A 25,270-nucleotide genomic window follows, 5' to 3' on the forward strand; every position below is an offset into this window, starting at 1 on the left:
GTATTCATGGAGAGGTTGTTGCCGGTTGGTCTAAAAGAATTGCTTCCTTTGCATGTTTGGAAGGCGATAACCGAAATAAGTCAATTCTTTCGAGACTTGTGTGCGTCCACAATCAAAGTCAGTGAGATGAAGCGCTTAGAGAACAACATCGCTGAGATCTTATGCAAGTTGGAAAAAATCTTTCCTCCATCATTTTTTAATTCAATGGAGCACTTGCCGGTTCACTTGCCTTATGAAGCAAAAGTTGGTGGCCCCGTCCAGTATAGGTGGATGTACCCTTTCGAAAGGTAACTGGATTTGTTTTAAGTGTCATATAATACTGAATTCATACATAAAGTGCTAATCCTCACCTTACTGACAGGTTGCTTAACCACTTAAAACGTAAAGTGGGAAACAAAGCACGTGTTGAAGGTTCAATATGCAATGCCTACCTAACTGAGGAGACAGCGAACTTCTGCTCCAACTACTTTCAGCCCGGGGTTGACACAAAATCAAGGGACTTAGGAAGAAATGTCAATCCTGATGTCGCTAGCACACATGGTCTTGGTGTCCCCGAGTTGTTCAGGGAAGACTGCGGTCGACCGGGAACAGATGGACGTTTGCGATGGTTGCAAGACAAGGAGTACGATCGAGCACATCTTTACGTACTTGCAAACAGTGGCATCTTAAGTGATTATGAAAGGTAATTTGGTGAGAAGTTGTAGACCCATTGTGTTACATTCTACTTGTCCTTTGCCTAACGTGTGTGACATTACTTACTCAAGGCGATTCGAGGATTATATTGTCAATTCAAGACCGAACATTGCTAAGGATGATGTGTGGAGCAAATGCGAAGCCGAGTTCCCTAGTTGGTTCAAGACAAATGTGAGTTTCGTACATTATTTGTTATAACCATTGAGATTCCTTCATGAACTAACTTAGTCCCTAAAATCAGGTCCTTGGTGCCATGAAAGTGACGATGTCACTCGAGCTCTTGCTATGGGTCCTTCCAGACAAGTGAGAATGTGGAATCAGTTCTTTGTGAATGGATATAACTTTCATACACAGGAATATGGCAAGAATAAGTCAACTATGAACTATGGTGTATGTGTACAAGCTGCTGATAGAGCTGATTACTTTGGCATTTTGGAGGAGGTTATTGAACTGGTGTACCATGGTAATTTGGCTGTTTATAAGACAATTTTGTTCAAGTGCAATTGGATGGACTCGGACAAGGTATGAACATTCATGAACAGTACAAACTTGTGGAAGTCAATCACACCAAGAAATACCCAAAATATGATCCGTTTGTATTGTCGTACCAAGTTAGCCAAGTATACTACGCGCCGTATCCCAGTCTTAGGAGGGATAAAGTGCAATGGTGGGCGTGTTTAAAACGAAGGCAAGGTCCGAAGTTGATGCCCCGGTTGATTTGGATGTTCTCCAGGAGGAAAGAGTTGATACCGCTGCAGTTCTTTGTGCTCCGGATGAGATACCAGATTATGATGCTGGTGACGACAACAATAATGATGAGATCATGGAATTTGAGGCGCCGAATGAACAAGGAGAACCAAGTGAATATGAAAGCAGCGACGAGACTGGTGATGACACGATGATGATGACGAGGATGATTTGTTTGATGACGTTTAGTGTATTTTGTTACCTTATGTAGTTTGCTTTTGTTGTAAGACAATATGTTTGTCATTTTATCGCTAGTGCAGACCTCTATGTGTAAGACATATTATTTCTTTCTATTATATGTGTTTTAGTCATTTAATATGTTTTTAATTTGAAGCTTTTTCCAAATTGATTAATTATGTGATTTTCAATATTTTGTACTACGGTTTTATAATTTGTTTATGATTAATTTCATAGTTTATTGATTATAATATGTGATTACTTTCAAGCTTTTGCAGATGTCATCAGGTACCGGATCCGGAGGTGGTCCTCGTGATGGGGTAGTGGCAGAGAGGCGTGAGCCTCAGCCTGAGCGTGATGGCGAGTTGGAGAGGGACGAGGATAATCATGAGGCTGGGGTAGGTGACAAGAAAAAGGAGTTGGATCCCAATGGACTTTGGTAAGTTATATTATGAGCGTAATACTTTATTACTTTTAATAGATTTTATTGGTGTTGTTCACTTGGTTTTAATTGCTTTTTATCAGGTTTGAAGACAATGGAGTCATTCGCGACATGACTAAATGCTTCAAGCAACATTTCCATCATCCATGGAGGAACTATTCGCAGGTTGATGACGATACAAAAAACCTTTGGTTCTCTATTTTCAAGGTGAAATCTATTTGTTAAGTTTATAATATGTAAAATATTAACTTGTTGTGATTAGTTTTCTTATATATGTAAACTAACCCTTTAAACTTAAGTTTATAATATGTAAACTAACCCTTTGTGATTGGTTTCTTATATGCATGTAGGGCAATATAAATGGAGGGAGGAGCTTCAATCCCAAGTGAGGTCTACATTCGACAGGAAAATGGCCAAAAGGTTGAAAGATAATCACCACTCGGCAGTAAAGAAGAAGGGTGGTGTTTGTCCGACATGGTTGTCTCTAGCATTCACGAGCAGATGATGAAGAATGCTCAAGACAAGGAGTTCAAAGCACGATCTAGAAGGCTAGCAAGAACCAGCGAGGAGGTGACTTGACCAGCAGCGTACCTCCTTCTCATGTCCAGGGCTCCATTTCCTCAGCAGAGCGCGCCAAGAGATTGGTAAGTGTAACTTGTTTGAATACATTTAATCCAGAAATTTGATTTAATTAATGTCTTTGAACGTGCAGGCCGCACAGCGTGGAGGGGTGCTGCCTTCCGCTTTGGCCTTGTTCATGGACACACACATGAGGGATGAGTCTTGAAAAAAAAGGGCCGATCAACGACAAAGTCCAAAAAATCAAGGTAATTGAAATAATATAGGATCATACATTTTCATAAAGGTAGGATTATAGGAACATGAAACCCAAAAAAGGGCTCGAAATGGCTTAGTTTCTCTCATTTTCATTGGCTTAGTGTCTTAAACTTGCTTAGAATCATACAACCAAGTAGTAGAAAGTTTAAATGAGTATTCTAGGACTTGCATGAGCCATTAGAACTTGAAATAGGCATAGAGGTAGGATTATAGGAACATGAATCCCAAAAAAGGGCCCGAAATGGCTTAGTTTCTCTCATTTTCATTGGCTAAGTGTCTTAAACTTGCTTAATCCATTCTTGCAGGAAAGTTATGACAAAACTCTTGCTCAATGTGAAGAAAGAGGTGAAACCAAGGCCCCGAACCAGATTTTCTTTGAGACTGTTGGTGACAGAAAGAAAGGGTGGGTTCCTGGTTTGGGACGAGTGCAGACCTCTATTTTGAGAGGTCTTCGAGGGAGGAGGTAGTTCGTCCTCCAGTTGCACTCCTTCCATGTTTTCTCAGTTGTCTGCGAAGTTCGAGGAAGAGAGAGCCGAGATGCAAAGAGAACGTGAGCGGATGCAGAAGGAGAGAGAAGAGGAACGCATCGCCAGGCAAAAGGAGAGAAAGGAGGATCACAGGGTGTATGATGAGTACCTGGCGCAGATGAGGGCGACTATGGAGACATACAGCCAGATGATGAGCCAGTGTGGTGGTTCATTCCCCTTTACCGGGCCTCGAGACCCCCCCACCGGCAGTGGTGATGCGTGTGCGACTTAGGATCCTACATTAGCTTACACTATCTATCTTGTTTATATTTCGGGACGTGAAAACATATAATTTAGTTAAAATCGTTAACTTATGTTTATGTATGAATTTATATTAGTGTATTTATGAATTTATATTTAATGCAAACAAGTCATTAGTGCAGAATTCGACGCATTAGCGGACAGCTTGAGTATATATTTTGTTAGAAAACGAAACAGGTTAAAAACTATTCAAATACAATTAGCATTGTAATTAAAAAAAAAAGGAAATTAGCGTCCGCATATGAAGTTAACGTCCGCTAAAAGTAATTTGAACCATGCAAGAGGTCGAGAAATTAGCGACCGTTTTTGTATTTTAGCGTCCGAATAGGCAGACGCCAAGTAGCGTCCGCCTAGCTGTCAGACGCTAACTTGCGTCCGCCTGAACGGACGCTAATTAGCGTCTGCCTCCCAACGGACGCTGGTTGGCGTCAGGCATGAGAGCGGACGTTAATTATGAAAAAGCGGACACTAATGTTTAGCGTCCGTCTAGCGGACGCTAATCCAGCCATTAGCGACCAGGGGTTTTGCATCAGCTCTTTAGCGTCCGTTGGCGGACGCTAATTTATTTAGCGTCCGATCCAGCATTTTTACCGTCCGATTTTGTCGGACGCTAAAGCCTAACATTCTTGTTGTGTTCTATAGGCCTTCAACATCCATCTATTAACCTCATCATATTATAAAAAAAATGTCTCAAAATTCTAGTTCATCAACCAACGTCGATTGGATGAAAGAGAAGGATAAATAATTTTGGGATGAAGAATTTTGGGATGACACTGATGAAGAAATAGGAACTTATCTCCTTGAAAACTATCTCAAAATCCATTGAGAGATTGTGTTCCTCATGATCGTGAAGGTGGTGCAGAACGTCTTTATCTAGACTATTTTGCATCCCAACCGGTTTATCCTGATAACATGTTCCGTCGACGGTTCCGTATGAGAAGGGAATTGTTCCTTCGTAGATGTTGTTGGAATCCTATCGAAATATTTCCAACAAAGATTTGATGCTGCAAAAAGAATGGGTTTGTCCACATTACAAAAGTGCACCGCTACTATTCGCATATTAGCATATGGTACTTCTGCTGATATTATTAATGAATATATCAAAATAGGTGAGAGCACGGCGATAGAATGTGTATTCAGATTTTGTTGTGCAGTTATGGATCCATTTGGAGGGGTGTACCTGAGAAGGCCTACTAATGCTGATGTCCAACGATTGCTTTAGATGCACGAGGAGTATCATGATTTTCTTAGCATGCTCGGAAGTCTTGATTACATGCATTGGCCTTGGAAGAATTGCCCAACTGCATGGAAAGGGCAATACACCAGAGGTGATTATGGTCATCCAACAATAATCCTTGAATCAGTTGCCTCTATAGATCTTTGGATCTGGCATGCGTATTTCTGTGTTGCAGTATCAAACAATGACCTTAATGTATTGAGTAAATCAAATTTGTTTCGAGAAAAATTACAAGGAAATGCTCCAGAGGTAGATTTCACTGTGAATGGTAGTCAATATACCATGGGATACTACCTCATGGATAGTATATATCCTGAGTGGGCTGCATTTGTCAAAAGTTTCCCACATCCCCAAGATCCCAAGCGTTTATGTTTCAAGCGAAGGCATGAAAGCGCAAGAAAAGATGTCGAGCGAGCATTTGGAGTACTCCAAGCCGGCTTTACGATAGTAAAAGGACCTGTGAGATGTTGGCATAAAAGTAAAATCCATGACATTATGGAAACTTGTATCATTTTGCATAATATGATTGTTAAAAGATGAGCGATACACATACTCGAGGAACTTTCAAGACAACGAATTTGTTCCACAAGTTGTTGGTGATATCCAACAAGGGCATGTTCCAAACTTCCAAGCATATCTTGCAACAGATGCAACAATCCGAGACAGAAATATGCATCATCAGTTCAAGGTGGATTTGGTGGAGCACATTTGGACACGTTTTGGAAGCGAAGACCCACATTGATCATTGTCTAGCTAATTTTATTATTGAACTACTTATGTAATTTCATTCAGTTCGTAACGTTTTTTATCAGGTTGCAACAATTATTATAATTATTATATTAAAAATTATAATTATGTCTTTTAAAAAATATATTTTTGTCATTTTTTTTAATTTTAATAGAATAACTTTGCCAAAAATACATCCCCACAATTTGATTTATTTAGCTTATGTAATATCATTTAGTTAATATAAAGTAAAGAGTTGAAAAATAATAAATGTTGAGTAGCAAGTGGGATCCTTCAAGCTACATTGGGTGTTGCTTGCCATTAGAGAACATTATCGCTTAACAATGAGATAGCTTGTAAGTATGACATGGCAAGGCAAGCAACAAGGGGTTGTTGCTTGCCATTGGAGATGCTCTTAGTTAAGCTAGATTGGCTAGCAAATAAAATTTTAGCTATAATGGTTGGGGTAATTGCTTAAATTTTTTTTATTTGCTAGCAAGTCCCTAATGGTCACCATTTGATTTGCTCTAAGAGCAACTCCAATGGTAAGCTATAAGAGCAACTCCAATGTAGAGCAAAATGAAAATTGGCTTAGAGTAACACATAGATTTTTCTAGCAAACTTCATTTTAAGCCAAAACTCCCCCCAATGGTTAGCCTATATGAGTAGGTCCCACTTGAAGTAAGATAGTTTTTTTTTAGAAAAGAGTATAGAAATTGTTCACCAAAATTCCCACACGGGCCCACAATTTTAGCTCAAGCCAATTGGCTTAAATTAAGCTACATTGGCTAGCAAATGAAATTATAGCTACTCACTCCAATGGTTGGGCTAATTGCTTAACTTTTTATTTATTTGCTAGCAAGTCCCTAATGTTCACCATTGGAGTTGCTCTAACATTGCTTTCTAGTAACATTGCCTTCTAGCTACTCACTCCAATGGTATTATGGTAACACCTTGTAGCTTGACTTGCCACGTCATCTTTTCAAGTAACATTGCTTTCTAGCTACATAGTCTCCTAATGGTAAGCTACAATACCTTATTGCTTGTATGGATTCCATATGTCAATCAATTATATTTTTTTATTTTATTATTTTTCAATAATATACACTTTGATAATTATATGGTTAGTTATTCTCCACTATTGGTATTATTGGTGAACATTTTATTACAATATTATACTGGTCACAATATTAATTATTAAAACAAATATAACTATTAAAATAATTTTTTTTACAATAAGAAAGACCTAGTTGGTGTAGAGTTTTCCAAAGTTGCGTAGAGTTTAGTATTTTTTACAAAGTATTAGAATAGCAAATTTATTTGCAAAGTTGTGTGGAGTAAACCAAAACCAGTCTTCAATCTAGAAGACGAAGTACGGGCGTGACTCCGTATTCCCCTGACCTACGATATCAAGTAACCTTTAAAATAAAAGAGAACGTATTGTGTCGGACTCGTCCGACCATAATCTTGGTCGGACGACTTTCAGGTGGTTCCAATTTTTTTTCAGGTAGTCTTCATTTTTTTTCAGGTGGTTCCAATTTTTTTCAGGTAGTCTTCATTTTGTTTTCAGTTAGTCTTCTTTGTTTTTCAGTGGGTTTTTGTGCTTCAGTTAGACTTACTTGGGTTTCAGTTGGTCTTTATTCTTTTTCAGGTAGTCTACATTTTTCTTCAGGTAGTCTTCATTTTGTTTCAGTTAGTCCATTATTTCTTTCAGTTGGCCCATTATTTCTTTCAGTTGGTCCAACTGAAAGAAAAGAAAGTCTAACTGGAAGAAAAGAAAGTCCAACTGAAAGAAAAGAAAGTCCAACTGAAAGAAAAGAAAGTCCAACTGAAAGAAAATAAAGACCAACTGAAAAGAAAACAAAACACTAACCTCTGCTTTCTCTCACTTTCTCCTTCTTCTTCATTCCTCTTAGAACTGAAAAAATTCAAAGCCCTGATTTTCCTCCAAATTTAGTGTTTTCATATGCTCACTCCACTTTCATCTATCATCGTCTGTTGGTCTGAGTATTCGACGCGTCCCATGAGAACTTCCAAAAGATGAAGTGATCTAAATTATTACTCTAATGAAGTTGCCTCGCAACTACTCTCACGACACAATCCACATCAGTAAAACTCATATCTACATCTTCTTTGTGCTGTATATCATGTACACAAGACCCACTGCTGTGTGATCTTTGTGCTACAGATCTGATTTACGTATACTAAACATAACACACACAAAATCTGTAGGAAGCATTAATTTGATGGGTGTATAGGGCTTACAAGGGGTGCAGTACTTTCATAAAATGGGCCTCCTTTCTTCTTCTTTTTCCTTGACCTATCTACATCTCAATGACCTTAGCATTCAACCATGACGCACATAACTCCGTCATTTTTTATTAAATATGATACAGAAAGAATCAATGATAACAAACACCGACCTTCACCTATGAGAACGATTGCAAAGAGATGTTTAAAGAGGAGAGAGAAAGATGATGGGTGAGACTGAGAGGAGTAATGAAGATTGCGAAGGAGTTGCGTAATTGCCATGAAATTGAATTGATGGTGGGAGTAAGGTAGTAGCAGGATGCCCGTAAAAAAAAAAAAGTAAGTAGCAAGATGAGAGGAGAGAACTGGGCTCAGCCCGTCTGACGAAAATATTGGGTCAGACGGTCTGACCCAATACTTTCACAAAATAAAAATAGGACATGGTGATCAATCTTGTCCCGAGAAAAGCCATGGGCTACCACTATGTACTCCAACTCATACTTGACCAACACTTTAGACGTGCACAAGTCTAAAGCTATTACTATTTACGTGTCATTTTAGATGATTAATAATTTATTCACTTGTTATGACTCACAAGTACAACAAATAATATAATCAACAAACAATCATAAACTTCCATTTTTATCTTAGAACTAGATAAGGCGACCATCAACTTACAACCCAAGATTAATTCCGACTTTTAATCCATAACCTTCCTTAATTCGTTGAACCAAGTAAACAACTAACCAACTTTTCATAGGTGTAATAATCAACTTACTAAATAAGGCCCTCAGTCCTTATAAAGTAATTAAATAATCCATAGGGAACAACATGATTCAATCATGATCCAAACCAACATAAATATTAAACCCTCGTGTGAATTAATAAAATAAAGTTCCCGAATCCCCTATGCTTGCATTAATCTTCCATACAAACATAATATAAATATCATAACCAACATGCTTCACAGAACGACATAAAACATGCAATTCCAACTTAATAGAAATCGCATATGAACTAAAAATAATTTCCTATACATGATTCTCATCCTTAGGACAAGATACTAATCCAATCAACATATAGGTATATATGTACGTACCTTATGTAGACAAATCGAGAGGCCCCTTTCACAACTTTAAAATCCGCCTAAAAATAACCAATATAATCCACAATCAGTACTTTTAACAATAATAAATTACTTTAAACCCTTCTTAAGAGTATGTAAAAACCTTTCCAACCATTAAAACTTAATTAGTAAAACCTCCTAGTATATATAGTACCACTACACTAGATGTTCAAAACCCTTAAGAACATATATTTAAAAAATAAAAACTCCATCAACATCCGTTTTAAATTTCCAACAACATATAATATAATTAAACCCTTTTAAAACATACTTAACCATACTTAAAATTATAAAATAACTCAATTTCATAAACTATAGTATACTACTATGATTTTTCAACCCATTAAACCATGAAAATCAATGCTTTGATAATTAAAATTCCAATTTAAACATAATAAGTAAATCTGAAATTTAATTACTTCATTACATATATTATATATGCTTAGATTCATAATTAAAACATCAGACTATAACTTTTAAACATAAACATATTAAAACAAACCCTTAAAAATACAAACTTTGCATTAAAATAAAACTTGAAGAGGAAGAAATAACCAAACAAGAGAGCGGGAGAGTGAAGGACGCTGGAGAGGAAGACCGACTGGTTGTTGTCGGTGGCTTGTTGCTGCCGGTGGTGGTCAGATCGTGGCGGCGGTTCGGTCGAGCACGGAAGGAAGAGGAGGATCGAAGGAAGAGAGAGTAAGAGAGAAAGAATAGGGGAGGGCTGAAAAAGTGAGGAAAAAAGAGGAGAGAGAAAATAAGTGTGTGGGAATTTGGGATTTTTATGGGTTTATATAGGTTTTCCTTTTGGAATTAGGAAAAAGTGATTGAGCCAAAACGAATATTTAATGGTTGATGATTTGAGTGGTTGGTTTCCTCATACCCAATTTAAAATCCTTTTGACAACCCAAAAAGTGTTTTAAGTTTTTCAAATATATTTCTAAGTATAACTAACTAAAATGTTTGACTTTTAAAATTATTAAAATAATTCCTGTGACTTTCAAATAGTCAACTATTCAAAAATTAAATCGTTTAAATACCAAAATATACTTAATTATATATAAATATAGATGAAAAAATATTTATAAAATTCATAAATTTACGGGAGATTACACCCCCTCTTGAACATAAGGGGAAGGGGGGAGAATTGAAAAAGAGGGGGGCTAGAATCTTTACTTCCGGAAGTCGACATAAAACTTATGTAGTTCTAGGTCCTTTTGTCCAATGAAGAGGAAGTGCTTGTTTCGCTGAATTATTTGTGGTAATTTGTTGATTCGAATTTGTGTTGGAGTTGGTGAATTATGAAAAAGTAGGTTAATAGACTAAATCACGGACGAATCTATGATTCATTTTGGACCCGGATCTGTAGGAACCACGATCTTTGGATCTGGATCCAATTTTTTCAGACACGTCAGATCAGGCGCGAATCTGGTTGCCATCCTTTATCATATTATACATCATACAAACGTAATACTCACTCGTACTTCCTCCATTTCATTAATGTTGTAACATAACCTCTAGGTAGGTACATATTTTAAGAAAGTCATGTGAAAAGTAGAGAGATTGAGATTGAGATTGATAAAAGGTGATACCCATGTGGAGAGAGACAGATAGAAGACAAACTATCAATTAAATTGAATATGGGCCAGAATATAATCAATTTTGGGTTGTCTTGAGTCAAGTCACTTTAATTTTGATTTCAGTTGAAATTTGGATCTAGCCCTTTTGGTCGGGTTTGGATCATATCGAACCAGATCATATCATTCTCGAAACTCAGTCATTGTCTTGTTTGATTTGACTTCAAGTCAGATCACATTTATATCGAGTTATCTTGGATCGAGTCTTTTTTATTTCGATTGAATTCAGGACTGGGCTCCAATAGTACCTAGGCCGACTTATTCTTTATTAAAATGTGTTTCAATAAGGTTAAATTTAGTAATTAAAATTATAATTTCAATGAGAACTAACTAGTTCATGTACGATAGTTATATATACAAAAATATATATAAAACAATAATATACTATCTCCGTTTGTTTACAAGATGATTAATTACATAAACTTATAATCACAAAGTAGTTAATTATTCAGAAACTGATTATCCTCCTAAACTTAGCTTGTTCTTCATCAACACGTGTTTGAAATTATAAGCAAGTTTAAATTCCAATAAATCATACTCTCTCCGCTTTTATTTATTTGCTACATTTTGGTTTACACAAGAATTTAGGAGATGTCATTTTCATTCTTTTTTAGTATACTTTTTGACCCCTTTAGCATTAAATAGGGTGGGAAAAGGGAAAAAAGTAGTACTTTTTGGTGGAAGAAGAGGGGAAACAAATTACTATTATTTTTTAGTGGGCCAAATCTCCTTATAAGGAAATGTAGCAAATAAAAAAAAAGCAACCCTTTTTGAAAAATGTAGCAAATAAATAAAAGCAGAGGGAGTAATATATATACAAAATATAGTTTGAGACACTAATAATCTACTCCCTGTTGTAAATAAACAGAAGAGAGAAGAGTGAATCGTGTTATATATCTTATTCCATGTAGTCTGGTATATATATATACAATACAATAGTTAGGGTTTTACTTGGAGAACAAAACCCTAGAATATCCCGGATATATTAACGGGGGTATAATGGGCATCCATATTATATTTCATAACACTCCCCCTTGGATGTCCATTATACAAAATAAAAGTTCTCTCTTAAAATAAAATATTTTCTAATGCGCGTAAGATGCTGCCTCATTAAAAACCTTACCAGGAAAACCCAGTGGGAAAAACCATGGTTAAGGGAAAAAGAGTGCAGCGCGCATCTACTCCCCCTCATGATTACATAACTTGAGATCTTTGAGACGACGTAATCCAATACGGTAAACTAATTTCTTGAAAGTAGCGGTGGGAAGTGCCTTGGTGAACAGGTCTGCCAAATTTTCACTTGAACGAATATGTAGAACCTATACATCACCATTCTTTTGCAGTTCATGGGTGAAGAAAAATTTTGGTAAAATGTGTTTTGTTCTATCACCCTTGATGTATCCTTCCTTGAGTAGTGCAATGCATGCTGCATTATCCTCATACATAACTGTTGGAGCTTCTTTCCCTATAGATATGCCACAATCTTCTCGTATATGTTGAATTACGGACCTTAACCATACACATTCACGACTAGCTTCGTGGATAGCTAAAATCTCTGCATGGTTGGAAGAAGTGGCTGCAATGGTTTGCTTCATTGAACGCCAAGAAATGGCAGTACCACCACTTGTGAACACATATCCTGTTTGTGATCGAGCATTATGGGGATCAGACAAATACCCTGCATCTGCAAAACCAATTAAGTCTTCTTTGGGTTGGTTAGAAAAGAATAAACCCATATCTTTTGTTCCTTGGAGGTAACGAAGTACATGTTTTATTCCATTCCAATGCCTTCGAGTTGGACATGAGCTAAACCTTGCTAGCAAGTTCACAGGAAATGATATGTCAGGTCTCGTATGGCTAGCAAGATACATCAATGCCCCTATTGCACTTAAGTATGGTACTTCGGGACCAAGGATTTCTTCATTGATTTCTCGAGGACGGAAGGGGTCTTTATCAACATCAAGTGATCTTACAACCATTGGGCTACTCAACGGATGTGCTTGATCCAAACAAAACCTTTTTAACACCTTTTCCGTATATGTTGTTTGATGTACAAGGATTCCATTCTTTAGATGCTCAATTTGTAGCCCCAAGCAAAATTTTGTCTTTCCAAGATCTTTCATCTCAAATTCTTTCTTCAAATATTCCACAGTGTGTGAAATCTCTTCTGGGGTCCCAATAATATTTAAATCATCAACATACACTGCAATTATTACAAATCCTGCCCCAAATCTCTTTATAAAAATGCATGGACTGATAGGGTCATTCTTATAGCCTTCACTTAATAAGTACTCACTGAGGCGATTATACCACATACGCCCTGATTGCTTCAATCCATATAGAGATCTATTTAATTTTATGCAGTAATGTTCTCGAGAATTAGAATTAGCTGCTTCTGGCAGTTTAAATCCTTCTGGGACTTTCATATAAATGTCATTATCCAGTGGCCCATATAAGTAGGCTGTGACTACATCCATTAAACGTAAATCAAGTCCTTCTCTTATTGCCAGACTGATAAGAAATCTGAAAGTAGTTGCATCCACCACAGGGGAGTATGTTTCTTCATAATCAATCCAGGTCTTTGTGAGAATCCTTGTGCAACTAAACGTGCTTTGTATCTCACAATTTCACCATCTTCATTCTTCTTTCGCACAAAAACCCATTTATGTCCCACTGGTTTTACACCTTTAGGTGTACGGACTACTGGTCCAAATACTTCTCTCTTTGCAAGAGATTTTAATTCTGCCTCAATTGCTTCCTTCCATTTTGGCCAATCATCTCTTTGTGCACACTCTTCAATAGACTTTGGTTCATGATCCTCATTTTCTTCCATAACATCAACTGCTACATTGCATGCAAAAATTTCATCGACGTCGATTTGATTTCGATTCCATTTTATTCCAGACATGACATAATCAGTTGAGATCTCTTCATTGTCAGGTACCTGAATTTCTTCCTTTGCCATGTCTAAAGTCTCTCCTGGAGATCCTTCAAAATTCTTTGCTTTCTCGGTCTGGCCATTATCAATTCCTGCTCCTTTTCTTTTCCGAGGATTCTTATCTTTGGAACCAATAGGTCTACCACGCTTCTGGCGTGCTATAGACTCACTAGCAGTTTGATGTTTTCCTTCGGGGGCATCAATTTTAATTGGAGCATTCACAGCTGGTATATGCGACTTAGTTACTCTATTTGGGTCAGTAAATGCGTCTGGCAATCGATTTGCTAAGCTTTGTAAATGAATTATCTTTTGGACTTCTAATTCACATTGTTTATTACGAGGATCAAGATGAGAATAATGATAATTCATTCCAACTGATTTCCTTCTCCAGCTGTTTATTCTCTCCCCCTAATGTTGGAAAAACTGACTCATTAAAATGACAGTCTGCAAAACGAGCCTTAAATAGATTCCCTGTGGATGGCTCTAGATATTTAATTATTGATGGAGATTCATATCCAACATATATTCCTAACCTCCTTTGAGGACCCATCTTAGAACGATGTGGTGGAGCAATTGGAACATATACAGCACATCCAAAAACTTTTAGATGGGAAATATTTGGTTCCTGACCAAAAACCAATTGTGATGGGGAGAACTTTTGATTACTCGTTGGCCTCATGCGAATTAATGCTGCTGCATGTAATATAGCATGTCCCCAAGCAGAGATTGGGAGTTTGGACTTCATAAGTAGTGGTCTAGCAATTAACTGGAGACGCTTTATTAATGATTCAGCTAGACCATTTTGTGTGTGAACATGTGCTACAGGATGTTCAACACTTATCCCAATAGACATGCAATAATCATCAAAGGCTTGAGAAGTGAATTCACCAGCATTATCAAGGCGGATTGCCTTCATAGGGAAATCTGGAAAATTGCTCGTAATCTAATCAATTGAGCAAGTAGTCTCGCAAACGCCAGGTTGCGAGTTGATAAAAGGATACATGTGACCATCTACTCGATGCGTCAATTAAAACCATAAAATATCTAAATGTTCCACATGGTGGGTGAATTGGCCCACAAATATCTCCCTGTATACGTTCCAAAAAATTGATAGATTCAAAATCTATTTTGGTTGGTGAAGGTCGTATTATCAACTTGCCTTGTGAGCAAGCAGCACATGAGAAATCATTGGGAAGAATCTTCTGGTTCTTCAATGAATGTCCACATGAATTTTCAATTATTTTTCGCATCATTATTGAACCAGGGTGGCCCAACCGGTCATGCCAAATAGTGAAATTATCTGCAAACTTCCTGTTTACTATGGCATATGTTTCAATTGTATTGATTTTAGTATAGTACAGACCAGTGGAAAATGCAGGTAATTTCTCCAAAATATTCTTAGTGCCTTGGGTAATATTCGTGATATGAAGGTATTCAACATTTCCTTCACTTATTGTCTCAATATGATATCCATTATGGCGAATATCTTTAAAGCTCAATAAATTTCTTTGAGATTTGGGAGAATATAGTGCATCAATGATTTCAAATTTTGTTCCCATAGGCAATAATATATTTGCTCTTCCGGAGCCTTCAATTATCTTTGTGCTACCTGATATAGTACTCACACTAGTTTCTTTCATTGTCAAATAAGAGAAATATCTCTTGCTTTTTAGTATGGTATGAGTAGTTGCACTGTCTGCTAGGCATAAATCTTCACCATTCATTGCTAACTGAACTTGAGGGGCATTAATTCATATTCTTCAAATAAATGAAATAACAATAATATATAAGAATAACTAAATAACCAAAATTTAAAAATATCATATAAATTCATAATACTGACAAATAAAATCTAAAATAAAATAACATAATCCAAACAAAAATCCATAGTAATAACTTAATAAACCAAAACGAAGTTTTATTCTTTAAAAGACCATAATCTAATCTAAGGATTAATTATTCCCTTCAGGGGTGGTGAAGAAATCAGCAACTTCCAGGTGAGTTGTATTGCCACAATCAAAATCACCTTCGCCATCTTCGTACACAAGATTTGTTTTACTTTCTTTCCCTTTTGCTTCAATGATTGTTGATAGAGGTCAACCAAGTGTTTTGGTGTACGACACGTACGAGACCAATGACCTTTTCCTCCACATCTGTAACATACATTGGTCACGTTCTCATTTTTATCTTTCTCTTGTTTGTTATCATCTTTATTGTCCCCTTCTGGTGGGAATATGAATTCTGGAAATAACCACCTTGGCCTCGACCTCGACCATATCCGTATCCACGTCCACGTCCACGACCTCGACCATGTCCATATCCATGTGACCACGACCACTATTGTTGGCATGATATTTTCTTTCCCATTATGGGATGTCGCATTCGCTTCAGGAAATGGAGCAGAACCAGTTGGACGTGATTCATGATTTTTCATCAGTAGCTCATTATTTTGCTCAGCCACAAGGAGACAAGATATAAGTTCAGAATATTTCTTAAATTCCTTTTTACGGTATTGTGTCTGCAGGACAACATTATTCGCATGAAAGGTAGTGTATGTTTTCTCTAGCATTTCTGCATCAGTGATTTTCTCTCCACATAATTTCAACTGTGAAGTAACTCTGAACATAGCTGAGTTATATTCACTTACAGACTTAAAGTCTTGTAGTCTTAAATGTAACCAGTCATAACGAGCTTTGGGTAGTATTACAGTTTTCTGGTGGTCATACCTTTCCTTTAGATTACTCCAAAGGACTTGTGGATCTTTCACAGTCAAGTACTCAATCTTAAGACCTTCATGGAGGTGGTGGTGAAGAAATATCATAGCCTTAGCTTTGTTTTGACTTGTGGCTTTATTGCCTGCTTTGATTGTATCACCAAGGTCTTTTGCATCTAGGTGAATTTCAGCGTCTAACACCCAAGACAAATAGTTCTTTCCAGTAATATCAAGGGCCGCAAATTCAAGCTTTGTAAGGTTCGACATAGTATACTATATACAAGTGAATATTGCGAAATTAGGACTTCATATAAAATTGTAATTCAATATTGTAGTTTAAGGGGTTCATATAGTAGGTAATGTAAGAATATAATTCGAATAACTAATGTTACTATAATATTGTTATACATCCAGTATAATATGATACATGTTTTAGACGCAAGAATAAAACAAACAAAAAAAAATAAATAAATAAAACCAATAAAGTCCAAATATTTTTTTTTTTTTCGCATCACGAAATACATCATCTGTTTTATTCCTTTGAAGGCTAATCATAATGGGGAGGGGACCATGCTTTAAAAAAATATAGGCAGGTGCGTGGAACTCATACAACACTAGCATAGATTTCAGGAAGATTTTGGACTCACATATAACACAAGGGGCCAAGACTCATACTAATGGGGAGGGGACCATGCTTTAAAAAAATATAGGCAGGTGCTGATAACGTGTTGTAAATAAACAGAAGAGAGAATAGAGAATCGTGTTGTATATATATATATACAATACAATAGTTAGGGTTTTACTTGGAGAACAAAACCCTAGAATATCCCGGATATATTAACGGGGGTATAATGGGCATCCATATTATATTTCATAACACTCCCTTTATTTCTTTGCGACATGATTAATTATATAACTTTATAATTACAAAGTTGTTTATTATTGGAAACTTATTATGTTCTGAAACAATAAACACTAATATGCTACGAGTCTATACGAGATGAGTACTTGTATACTTATACACTTATACTAATGTATAGATGTAATATATGTTCTTAAAAAGTAAAAGGGTCAATAATAAGTCTGGTTCATAATAGGTCGGGTTGAAAACAGATCAGGTTAATAACATGTCACGGTTGAAAACATGTCGAGTCAATCACATGTCGGGTTAAAAACATGTTCGATTTACGAGTCGTGCTCGATCAGATTACTTAAGTTATTTATCGAGTTGAAACGATTTTGAGTTGTAATGAGTCGGATTAATAATGGGTGAATTGTAATCAGGTTAGGTTAATAGCATGGCTAGTTGGTTTCGGATCAGGCACAAATCGGGTGGGTGTCTATACTATCAGGCCATATCATGTTGCAAGTTGCGTTTGTATGTTCAATTTCGGATCACACTTCCCGGGTTATGATCAGGTCTAACGCACATCAGTTTCGAGCAATTTTTCTGTGGAAAACTGACAGCTTTACGCCTCTACCAAATAAAGTTCATGTCGCAATTAATATAAAAACTACAAATAAAAGAAACTTTACAATTAATAATTAATATAGATGTAGTAGTAATTTACGCATCTACATGTGTCAAGGGTTAAGTAAAGAAATTTAGGCACAAAGAAATTTTCAAATACTTAGCACAAGCAATTGTAAAATAAAGTGGGCGGCATTAACAACTCTTTTTTCATCCAAATAAAAACTTGCTATAAAAGTACTTGCTACCCACAACTAGGAACAAAAATACGACGGCCGGCAAGCAAGGAACCAAGAGCCATCAACAAATTAGGCTAAGACCCACTAAAAAAATCAAAAGACTACAAAAGGTGCATTATAATACAAATTTTCATCTAGGACCATTACAAAAGAACTCTGGAACAAGCAAAACTTGATGCCAAACAAGTCTACTGTCAACCATTAAGACAAACTAGAAACCTTCCTACAAAACATTCTAACACAAAAGAATATAATTATACTTGCTTCGTTTTTTTTACATATCACACTTTTTAAATCATGAATTCCTAGGTAATTTTTGGAGAGGAGAGAGATAGAGAGAAAGGAAACAAAAAAGTCTTATGTGAACATGTAATAAGAAAGAGATAGAGAAAAGTGATTACGCAAAATAAAAATGTAACATTTAATTTAAAACTTCATAAAATAAAAAGTGTAACATGTAAAAAGAAAAAACGGATGAAATATTAAAAAATGAATTACAGCCAATAAAATGGAAAAGCCATTCCTCGTCCCTCTTTTGGACCCAAAAGTTACCAATAAAAACCAAGAGCTATCATATTCATATATTAAAAATAATACTATACATATCATTTTCATGAAACCACCCTTACCTTTTTTGTGACTTTGTCTTAATATTCAAAAATAGCCGTTGCAGTTGCACCCTCCCCTCACAAATCATAACATTTAAATAATTCTCCCCTTCAACAAAGTAATCCGCTCTTCTTTAATTCCCTCACACATTCTTCCGCTCCTCCACCAAACAATTCTCAATTCCCCTAGCTTCTTTCATATACTTTCTAAATCCTACATATATTTTCTATCAATTATTAGAAACTACTAAAAAAAGCGTTACATTTGACAAAATCCAATATGTGTTCCATCCTTCGTAACCCAAAAAGATCACTATCAACCCCACTTCTTTACCCGTCTAGCAGCGCTAGCGAAAGCGGCAGCAGCAGCAACGGCGAGGTATTGGAGTATAATCCATTATGTTTATCGACTCGATTCGAGATCAAAGACGTAAAGATGCTAGGAGGAGGATCAAAATCATACAAACTCCTAGATGTAATATCAGGTCACGTAGGAGCCATTTCATGTTTAGCCTTATGTGGTGAATTTGTGTTGAGTGCATCCCAAGGAAAGGATATTATTGTATGGCAACAACCTGATTTAAAACAATTTACCAAGTTTGGTGCAGGGGAAGGGTCAGTTAAAGCACTTGTTACCGTGGGTAACAAGATTTTTACTGCGCATCAAGATAGCCGGATTAGAGTCTGGAAGGTCTCCCGGAGATCGGAGAACGTGTTTCGACTTGTTGATACGCTCCCTACGACGAAAGATTATCTAGGAAAGTGTATGAAACAGAGTAATTATGTGCAAATAAGACGGCATCATAAGAAGTTATGGATTGAACATGCTGATAGTATATCTTGTTTGGCGGTTGAAAATGGTTTAATTTACTCAGGTTCTTGGGATAAGACATTAAAGGTATGGAGGTTATCGGATTTAAGGTGTTTGGAGTCAATTAAAGCTCATGATGATGCTATTAATGGGTTAATCTCTAGGAATGGCATTGTTTACTCTGCCTCAGCCGATGGCAAAATCAAGGTATGGGAAAGGGAAAGAACCAAAAACTCGAGCTCGAACTCGAGTTTGCATAGGTTAGAGGGAGTTTTAGAGGGTCATAAGGATGTTTCGATGAACGCCATCGTCGTTTCTGAAGAGATCAATGAGAATGAAAGAGTGTATGGAGGGGAATCAGATGGGTATTTGATGGGGTGGGAGAAGGAAAAAGAGAGGGAATGGAAGTTGGTAGTTGAGGTAAAAGCACATCAATTAGCTGTTTTATGTTTGAGTTTTATGGGAGATATATTATGTAGTGGATCAGCTGATAAGAGTATTTGTTTATGGAGGAGAGAGCTTCTAAATGATGGATTAAGAGGGGAGTTATGCAAGGTTGGTGTGATAAGAGGACATGAAGGTCCAATTAAGTGCTTACAATCATCATCTAATTGTGTAGGAGGTGGGTTTATGCTGTATAGTGGAAGTCTTGATAAAAGCCTTAGAGTTTGGTGGGTTTCTAAGGATATCAAGGATGAACAAGTTTGATTTGTAAGCAAGATTTTTTTTTTTTTGGGTGATTATTTTTGGTTGATACAACAAACAATGGTCTTTATTTTTTGAGATTGTCCATTGCTTTGAAAATTGAGTGTGTGTTACAGATTTTTTTTTCATTAATTCTTTCATTCATTTTTTTTTTTGTTGATGTTTGTTCCTGTATGATTTTAAGGTGTTGAGTTTAATTTTACCTTAATGTTTAGGATGTAATAACAAGAGTTTTGGTGTAATTAATCCATTAAGAATTGTTAATAGAATTGAATATTTTATTGTGTTGATCTTATATTATTTCAAATCATTCATCTTGTCTCGTTATATATATATATTCTTAGAAAATAATAACTCAATTAGTGAAAAGCCAAGAACCATTGATATATCATGTTGACTACGCGCTAATGTTGTAACGCAGTGGAGTGTATTCGCTAAACAAGGTGCATATGCAACTCTTGGTTTTGAAGATCGTTTAAATTATGAGCAAAATCTATAATTTTTAACATGTTGATCAGTGTTATCTGATTAATGATACAAAAACGTAAACGTGAACGCAATTTGCTACCTAATTTATTAATGTGGCCCAAAAGTATACCATTTATATGTAATAAATTACTTTTTTCCAAACTACAGTTCAGGGAATTTAGGAAATTTGGTAATATTGATATTAAATTTTGGGGGGTTGTACTTTGTAGGTTTGTAGCATCAATAAGATTAATCGGTCCTGAACGTTACCTTTTCAACAACAATTTGAGTTTTGAGGATAGATTTGGAAGACTTAAATTAAACGCTTAGAAAGGTTCCACTTGGTTCTTGGAGCAAAGAAAAAGCAATTCGAAAGACTTCAGAATAACACATAAGGAAAAATTATATTACTACGAAATTTCTACTAAGGATAGACTTGGATCCTTGTTGCCATACAATTCTTATGATGCATGGAAGGAGTTGATGAAGTTTAGTTCTGTTCAGGTGGGCCATTGCTTTAGGGAAGTTAATCATGTATAGTGGACTTCGTGGCCTACAAATGCCATTTAACGGTTTCTTTTTGATGTTGCTTTCCTCCTTTTGATGTTGATTTTTATCTCTTCATTCGTAAGGATGTTTTAGGTTGACCCCGAATTAAGCGTCGATTCTTTTCTTTTCAAGAAAAAAAAAAAGAAATACAATTTGTATGGTTCACACAAACCCATGCAAGATACACAAACGAGACATATATTGTCATACTACACCAAATTTTTCATCTAATGGTATCTAGTTAATCACGAATGTAGAATGCCAAATAACGTAAGATAAAATCCCGCTAAAGACAATCAATATAAAGTATAACCCACAATTAAAAATATTGACATGGATCATAATAAGAGCCAAATTAGAGACCAAGTTCTTCCAACACTTAAATTGAATATGCTTAGAAAGGTTCCTCTTGGTCCTTGGAGCTAAGAAAGAGCAATTTGAAAGACTTGAATAACACATAAGGAAAATTTCTACTATGAAATTTCTACTAAGGATAGACTTGGATCCTTGTTGCCATACAATTCTTATGATGCATGGAAGGAGTTAATGAAGTTTAGTTCTGTTCAGGTGGGCCATTGCTTTAGGGAAGCTAATCATGCGGTGGTCTTCGTGGCCACAAATGCCATTCATCGGTTTCGTTTTGATATTGCTTTCCTATTTTTGATGTTGATTTTTCTCTACTTATCCGTAAGGATGTTTTAGTTTGGCCTCGAATTAAGGATCGATTATTTTCTTTTCTAGAAAAAAAAAAAGAAATACCATTTGTATGGTTCACACAGACCCATGCTAGATACACAAACGACAAAAATATTGTCATACTACACCAAATTTTCCATCTAATGGTATCTAGTTAATCACTAACATGGAATGCCAAATAACATAAGATAAAAATCCGATAAAGACAATCAATATAAAGTGTAACTGACAATTAAAAACATTGACATGATCTTAATAAGAGTCAAATTAGAGACCAAGTTCTTCCAACACTTCGAGAGACAAAACCCTAATGTAATTTTTAGTGCTTTCTCTCCTAAGGTGGATGTAGGCTAAAGTAATTTGGAATGCAAACATTGGTATCAATGCATAGGTATACTGGAAATAAGTTTTAAAGGATTTTTTTCTCTTTTGGTTGTGGATATGTGAAAAGCTCTTGTCCCATATGGCCATATTGGAAAGACAATGAGTGTTTTGCCATGGTTCAATTATGTGGGTTCTATTATTGGTGAAGTGCTCCGACATTGTGATTTACGTAAGAAGTTCTCAGAATCATCATCGTTGGCCCACCGGTTTGTGGTACGTTTTCAGTGCAAAATTCGCCAATAGTTACCTTCTATGTTATTCTATCCCATTTTATTCTTAATTATTCTTGTATTTTTTTTCAAATAATATTTTTTTTTCAAATAAGTAAGATGAACGACCCTACTAAATTGGCATCTCGTTCAGGTTTAACCAATCAAGTTTGTATGTCAGACTTCATGAAAGAAAGGGGGAGCAGTAATTGGTAACTGGTAAGGAAAATCTCACCTTTGAAAAAACTCCTAGTCGAATTTGATCCCATGACCTTCAAGTAATAAAATTAAATCTTTATTAATAGGTCAAGTCTTACTTAATTCTTATTTCTTGTTATTGGGGAATTGTTATTTCCTATCAAATCGTAATTTAATATAATGTTTAGAAGCAAGTGAGCAACCATCATTGTGTTAGATGATTGATTTTTTTATACATCACTTAAGTTTCCAAACCCGACATACCAAATATTTTTAAGTATTCTAACTATCATGGAACATGGCATTTTCCCATATATGTCCACCAATATGCTTTATGCATTAGCTTTAGGAAGATAAAGCACATGCTATAAAGTATAAGCTATGATTCTCTCTTAAATTTATAGAAATTTTTTCCCAAATAATACTAGCTTAAAAATTAATTTTTAATTTACACCAAGTCTAAAATTAATTCCGGAACTATTGTCCATATAGAATATATGCAGAAAATAACTTTTTTTTAAAAAAACCTCAAAGTATAATTGCTAACACGAGTAGTGGTTCGTTTATCGAAACCGCTAAGAGCAACTCCAGCGGACCATTTGTGATCCCAGCTTGTAAATATGAGAACGTTGGAGCTAGTTGTTTGCTTGTTGGAGTGAAAAGCATGTTATTGCTTGGGGAAGCCAAGTAGCTCCCCAAAACTACTTGCTTTTTTCTATTTTTTGTGTCCCTACTTTTCACTTTTTATTGGTTATAGCTTTTTATTGGGACCTCAAAAACTACAAGTGGTTGTTGCTTTCTATTGGGAGACGTTGTAGTTTGGGAACGTTTTAGTTTGGAAATTTGATTTGGCACACAAAGCTACAAGTGATTATAGTTTGCTATTGTAGTTGCTCTAATGGCGCTAGCAGTTTGTTGATGAACCAAGTCTACTTTTTGTCTCTTACTCTTTACACATCCGGCATCCCAAAGAAAATAACACTCTCCCCTCTTTGTCTCTCTCTCAATCTCCATTGCGACCATTGTACCCATCAACAACCTTCTTCGCCTCGGCCAACCATCGATAGCCTCCTCTACCATCCGTCGTCACAACACCACGCGAATAGTTCTTGATTTTTTACATCTATCTCTTTAATTCTTGCCTCTACTTTGCTCTATTTTTTGTTATCTTTCCTCTTAAATTTGCTAAATTTCACCATTGGTTTTTTCTGGGTCAATGATTGAAATTTTCCTAAAGATGTGGACTTCTCCTGCATTCTCATAAACAATTCCAAAGCAATCTTAGCATAACCAGGAATAAGGGCTTTCCAAGAAGCGACATCTTTCTGAGGCATTCTATCAAACATCTTATAGGCATCCGCAACCTCCCTATATTTAGCATGCATATTCATAATTCCAGTCATTGCTTACAACTTCAACCCAAACCCACTAACAATCAAGTGCCCCTGCATCTCCCTCCCTCGCCGGATATCTGAATTATCACCATACTCAATTGACTCCAAAGATTGGAATTTGTAGAAGAGACTAACAAGCTTAGTTCGAAAGCGTTGTTCATGGTATAAGTTATGTTTGTATATAATTATAAGAGGAATGATTTGGTGGAGTTCTTTAATGGAGGTGCAAAGTTTGACGAGAATTGCAGCTTGGGTGTTTGTAGGTGGGAGGGACTGTAGACTCTTTGTGAGAGGGGTGGTTTGGAGAGAGATTTGTGATGGACTCAGATGAAGTAACGGTGGGTGAAGATGGTAGAGATAAGGTTTGCATTGAGATTCAAATCATTGATATTGTATGATGCGGTTGTGTTCTTCCAATTTTTTTTATTAAACCGCTGCTGTGAGTAGCGGTGCAATTGACTCAATCGTTTAAGGGCCTGTTTTGCAAAACTAGCGATTCTAGTAGCTGGTAGCTGTTGAATTAGCTGTAACTGTTGGGGTAGCTGGTAGCTGTCTACTAGTAGCTATTAGAGATTAGCGTTTAAAGTAATTGTTTAATAAGAAGTGTTTGGCAAAAGTAGTTGTTGAAATTGTAAAATACATAAATGACATTACTTGTATTAACGTTCTACAACCGCTATCCATAATCTACTCCAACCACTACCTCACCAAACACTCATAATTTTCTTAAGTAGCGTTTCGACCTTATCCAACCGCTATTCACATTAGTGGTTTCCTGCTATGGCAATTAAAAAATTATTTTTGTATCTTCCTATCTTACGTGAACGGTAGTTCCAGAAAAAATTTCAAACTTGGTGTAAATTGGGAATTCATTTTTAAATTAGCATTATTTGAGGAAAAAATTCATAATTTATAAGGTACATTAATATTGATGAAATCAGTGTAGCACAGAGGAAGTATGATTATGTTTTGTGAGCAAAGGAAGCCAATAGTCTGTGCAATAACATTTTACCTGAGAGTAAGGCTAAACAACAAACTATTTATTACCAAACTATTTATCCCCTCTCTTGTTTGGCTACGAAAAAGTCTGTTGTTCAATCATACTCATAACCACTGATGATCTTCTTCAACGCCAACTACATCTTTCGAAGTTCTACTAGTAATTGAATTAGCCTAACATGGCTTCTAATATGGTAAGACGACCAAAACGAAAGCACTAGAAATGAC

The 25,270-nt window shown here is 36.1% G+C and overlaps 3 protein-coding genes across 3 annotated transcripts; 2 read left to right on the top strand and 1 right to left on the bottom strand.

Annotated features, from left to right (window-relative positions):
* Nucleotides 1–2,533: 2,533 nt before the first annotated feature.
* LOC104900436 (uncharacterized) lies at nucleotides 2,534–5,663 on the top strand. The gene is made up of 4 exons (XM_048638355.2): nucleotides 2,534–2,629; nucleotides 4,907–5,012; nucleotides 5,097–5,387; nucleotides 5,458–5,663. Exons 1-4 carry the CDS (start codon nucleotides 2,534–2,536, stop codon nucleotides 5,661–5,663), a joined length of 699 nt encoding a protein of 232 aa, XP_048494312.2.
* Nucleotides 5,664–15,543: 9,880 nt separating this feature from the next.
* On the bottom strand, nucleotides 15,544–16,578 carry LOC125494673 (uncharacterized). Its single transcript, XM_048638357.2, has one exon. The coding sequence runs from the start codon at nucleotides 16,576–16,578 to the stop codon at nucleotides 15,544–15,546; it is 1,035 nt and encodes a 344-aa protein (XP_048494314.2).
* Nucleotides 16,579–18,712: 2,134 nt separating this feature from the next.
* Nucleotides 18,713–20,433, top strand: LOC104906333 (protein JINGUBANG). The gene has a single exon (XM_010695070.4). It carries the CDS (start codon nucleotides 18,910–18,912, stop codon nucleotides 20,146–20,148), a length of 1,239 nt encoding a protein of 412 aa, XP_010693372.2. The 5' UTR covers nucleotides 18,713–18,909; the 3' UTR covers nucleotides 20,149–20,433.
* The last annotated feature ends 4,837 nt before the right edge of the window (nucleotides 20,434–25,270 follow it).

Source organism: Beta vulgaris, chromosome 2 (assembly GCF_026745355.1).
Source record: "Beta vulgaris subsp. vulgaris cultivar EL10 chromosome 2, EL10.2, whole genome shotgun sequence".
Lineage (NCBI taxonomy): Eukaryota > Viridiplantae > Streptophyta > Magnoliopsida > Caryophyllales > Amaranthaceae > Beta > Beta vulgaris.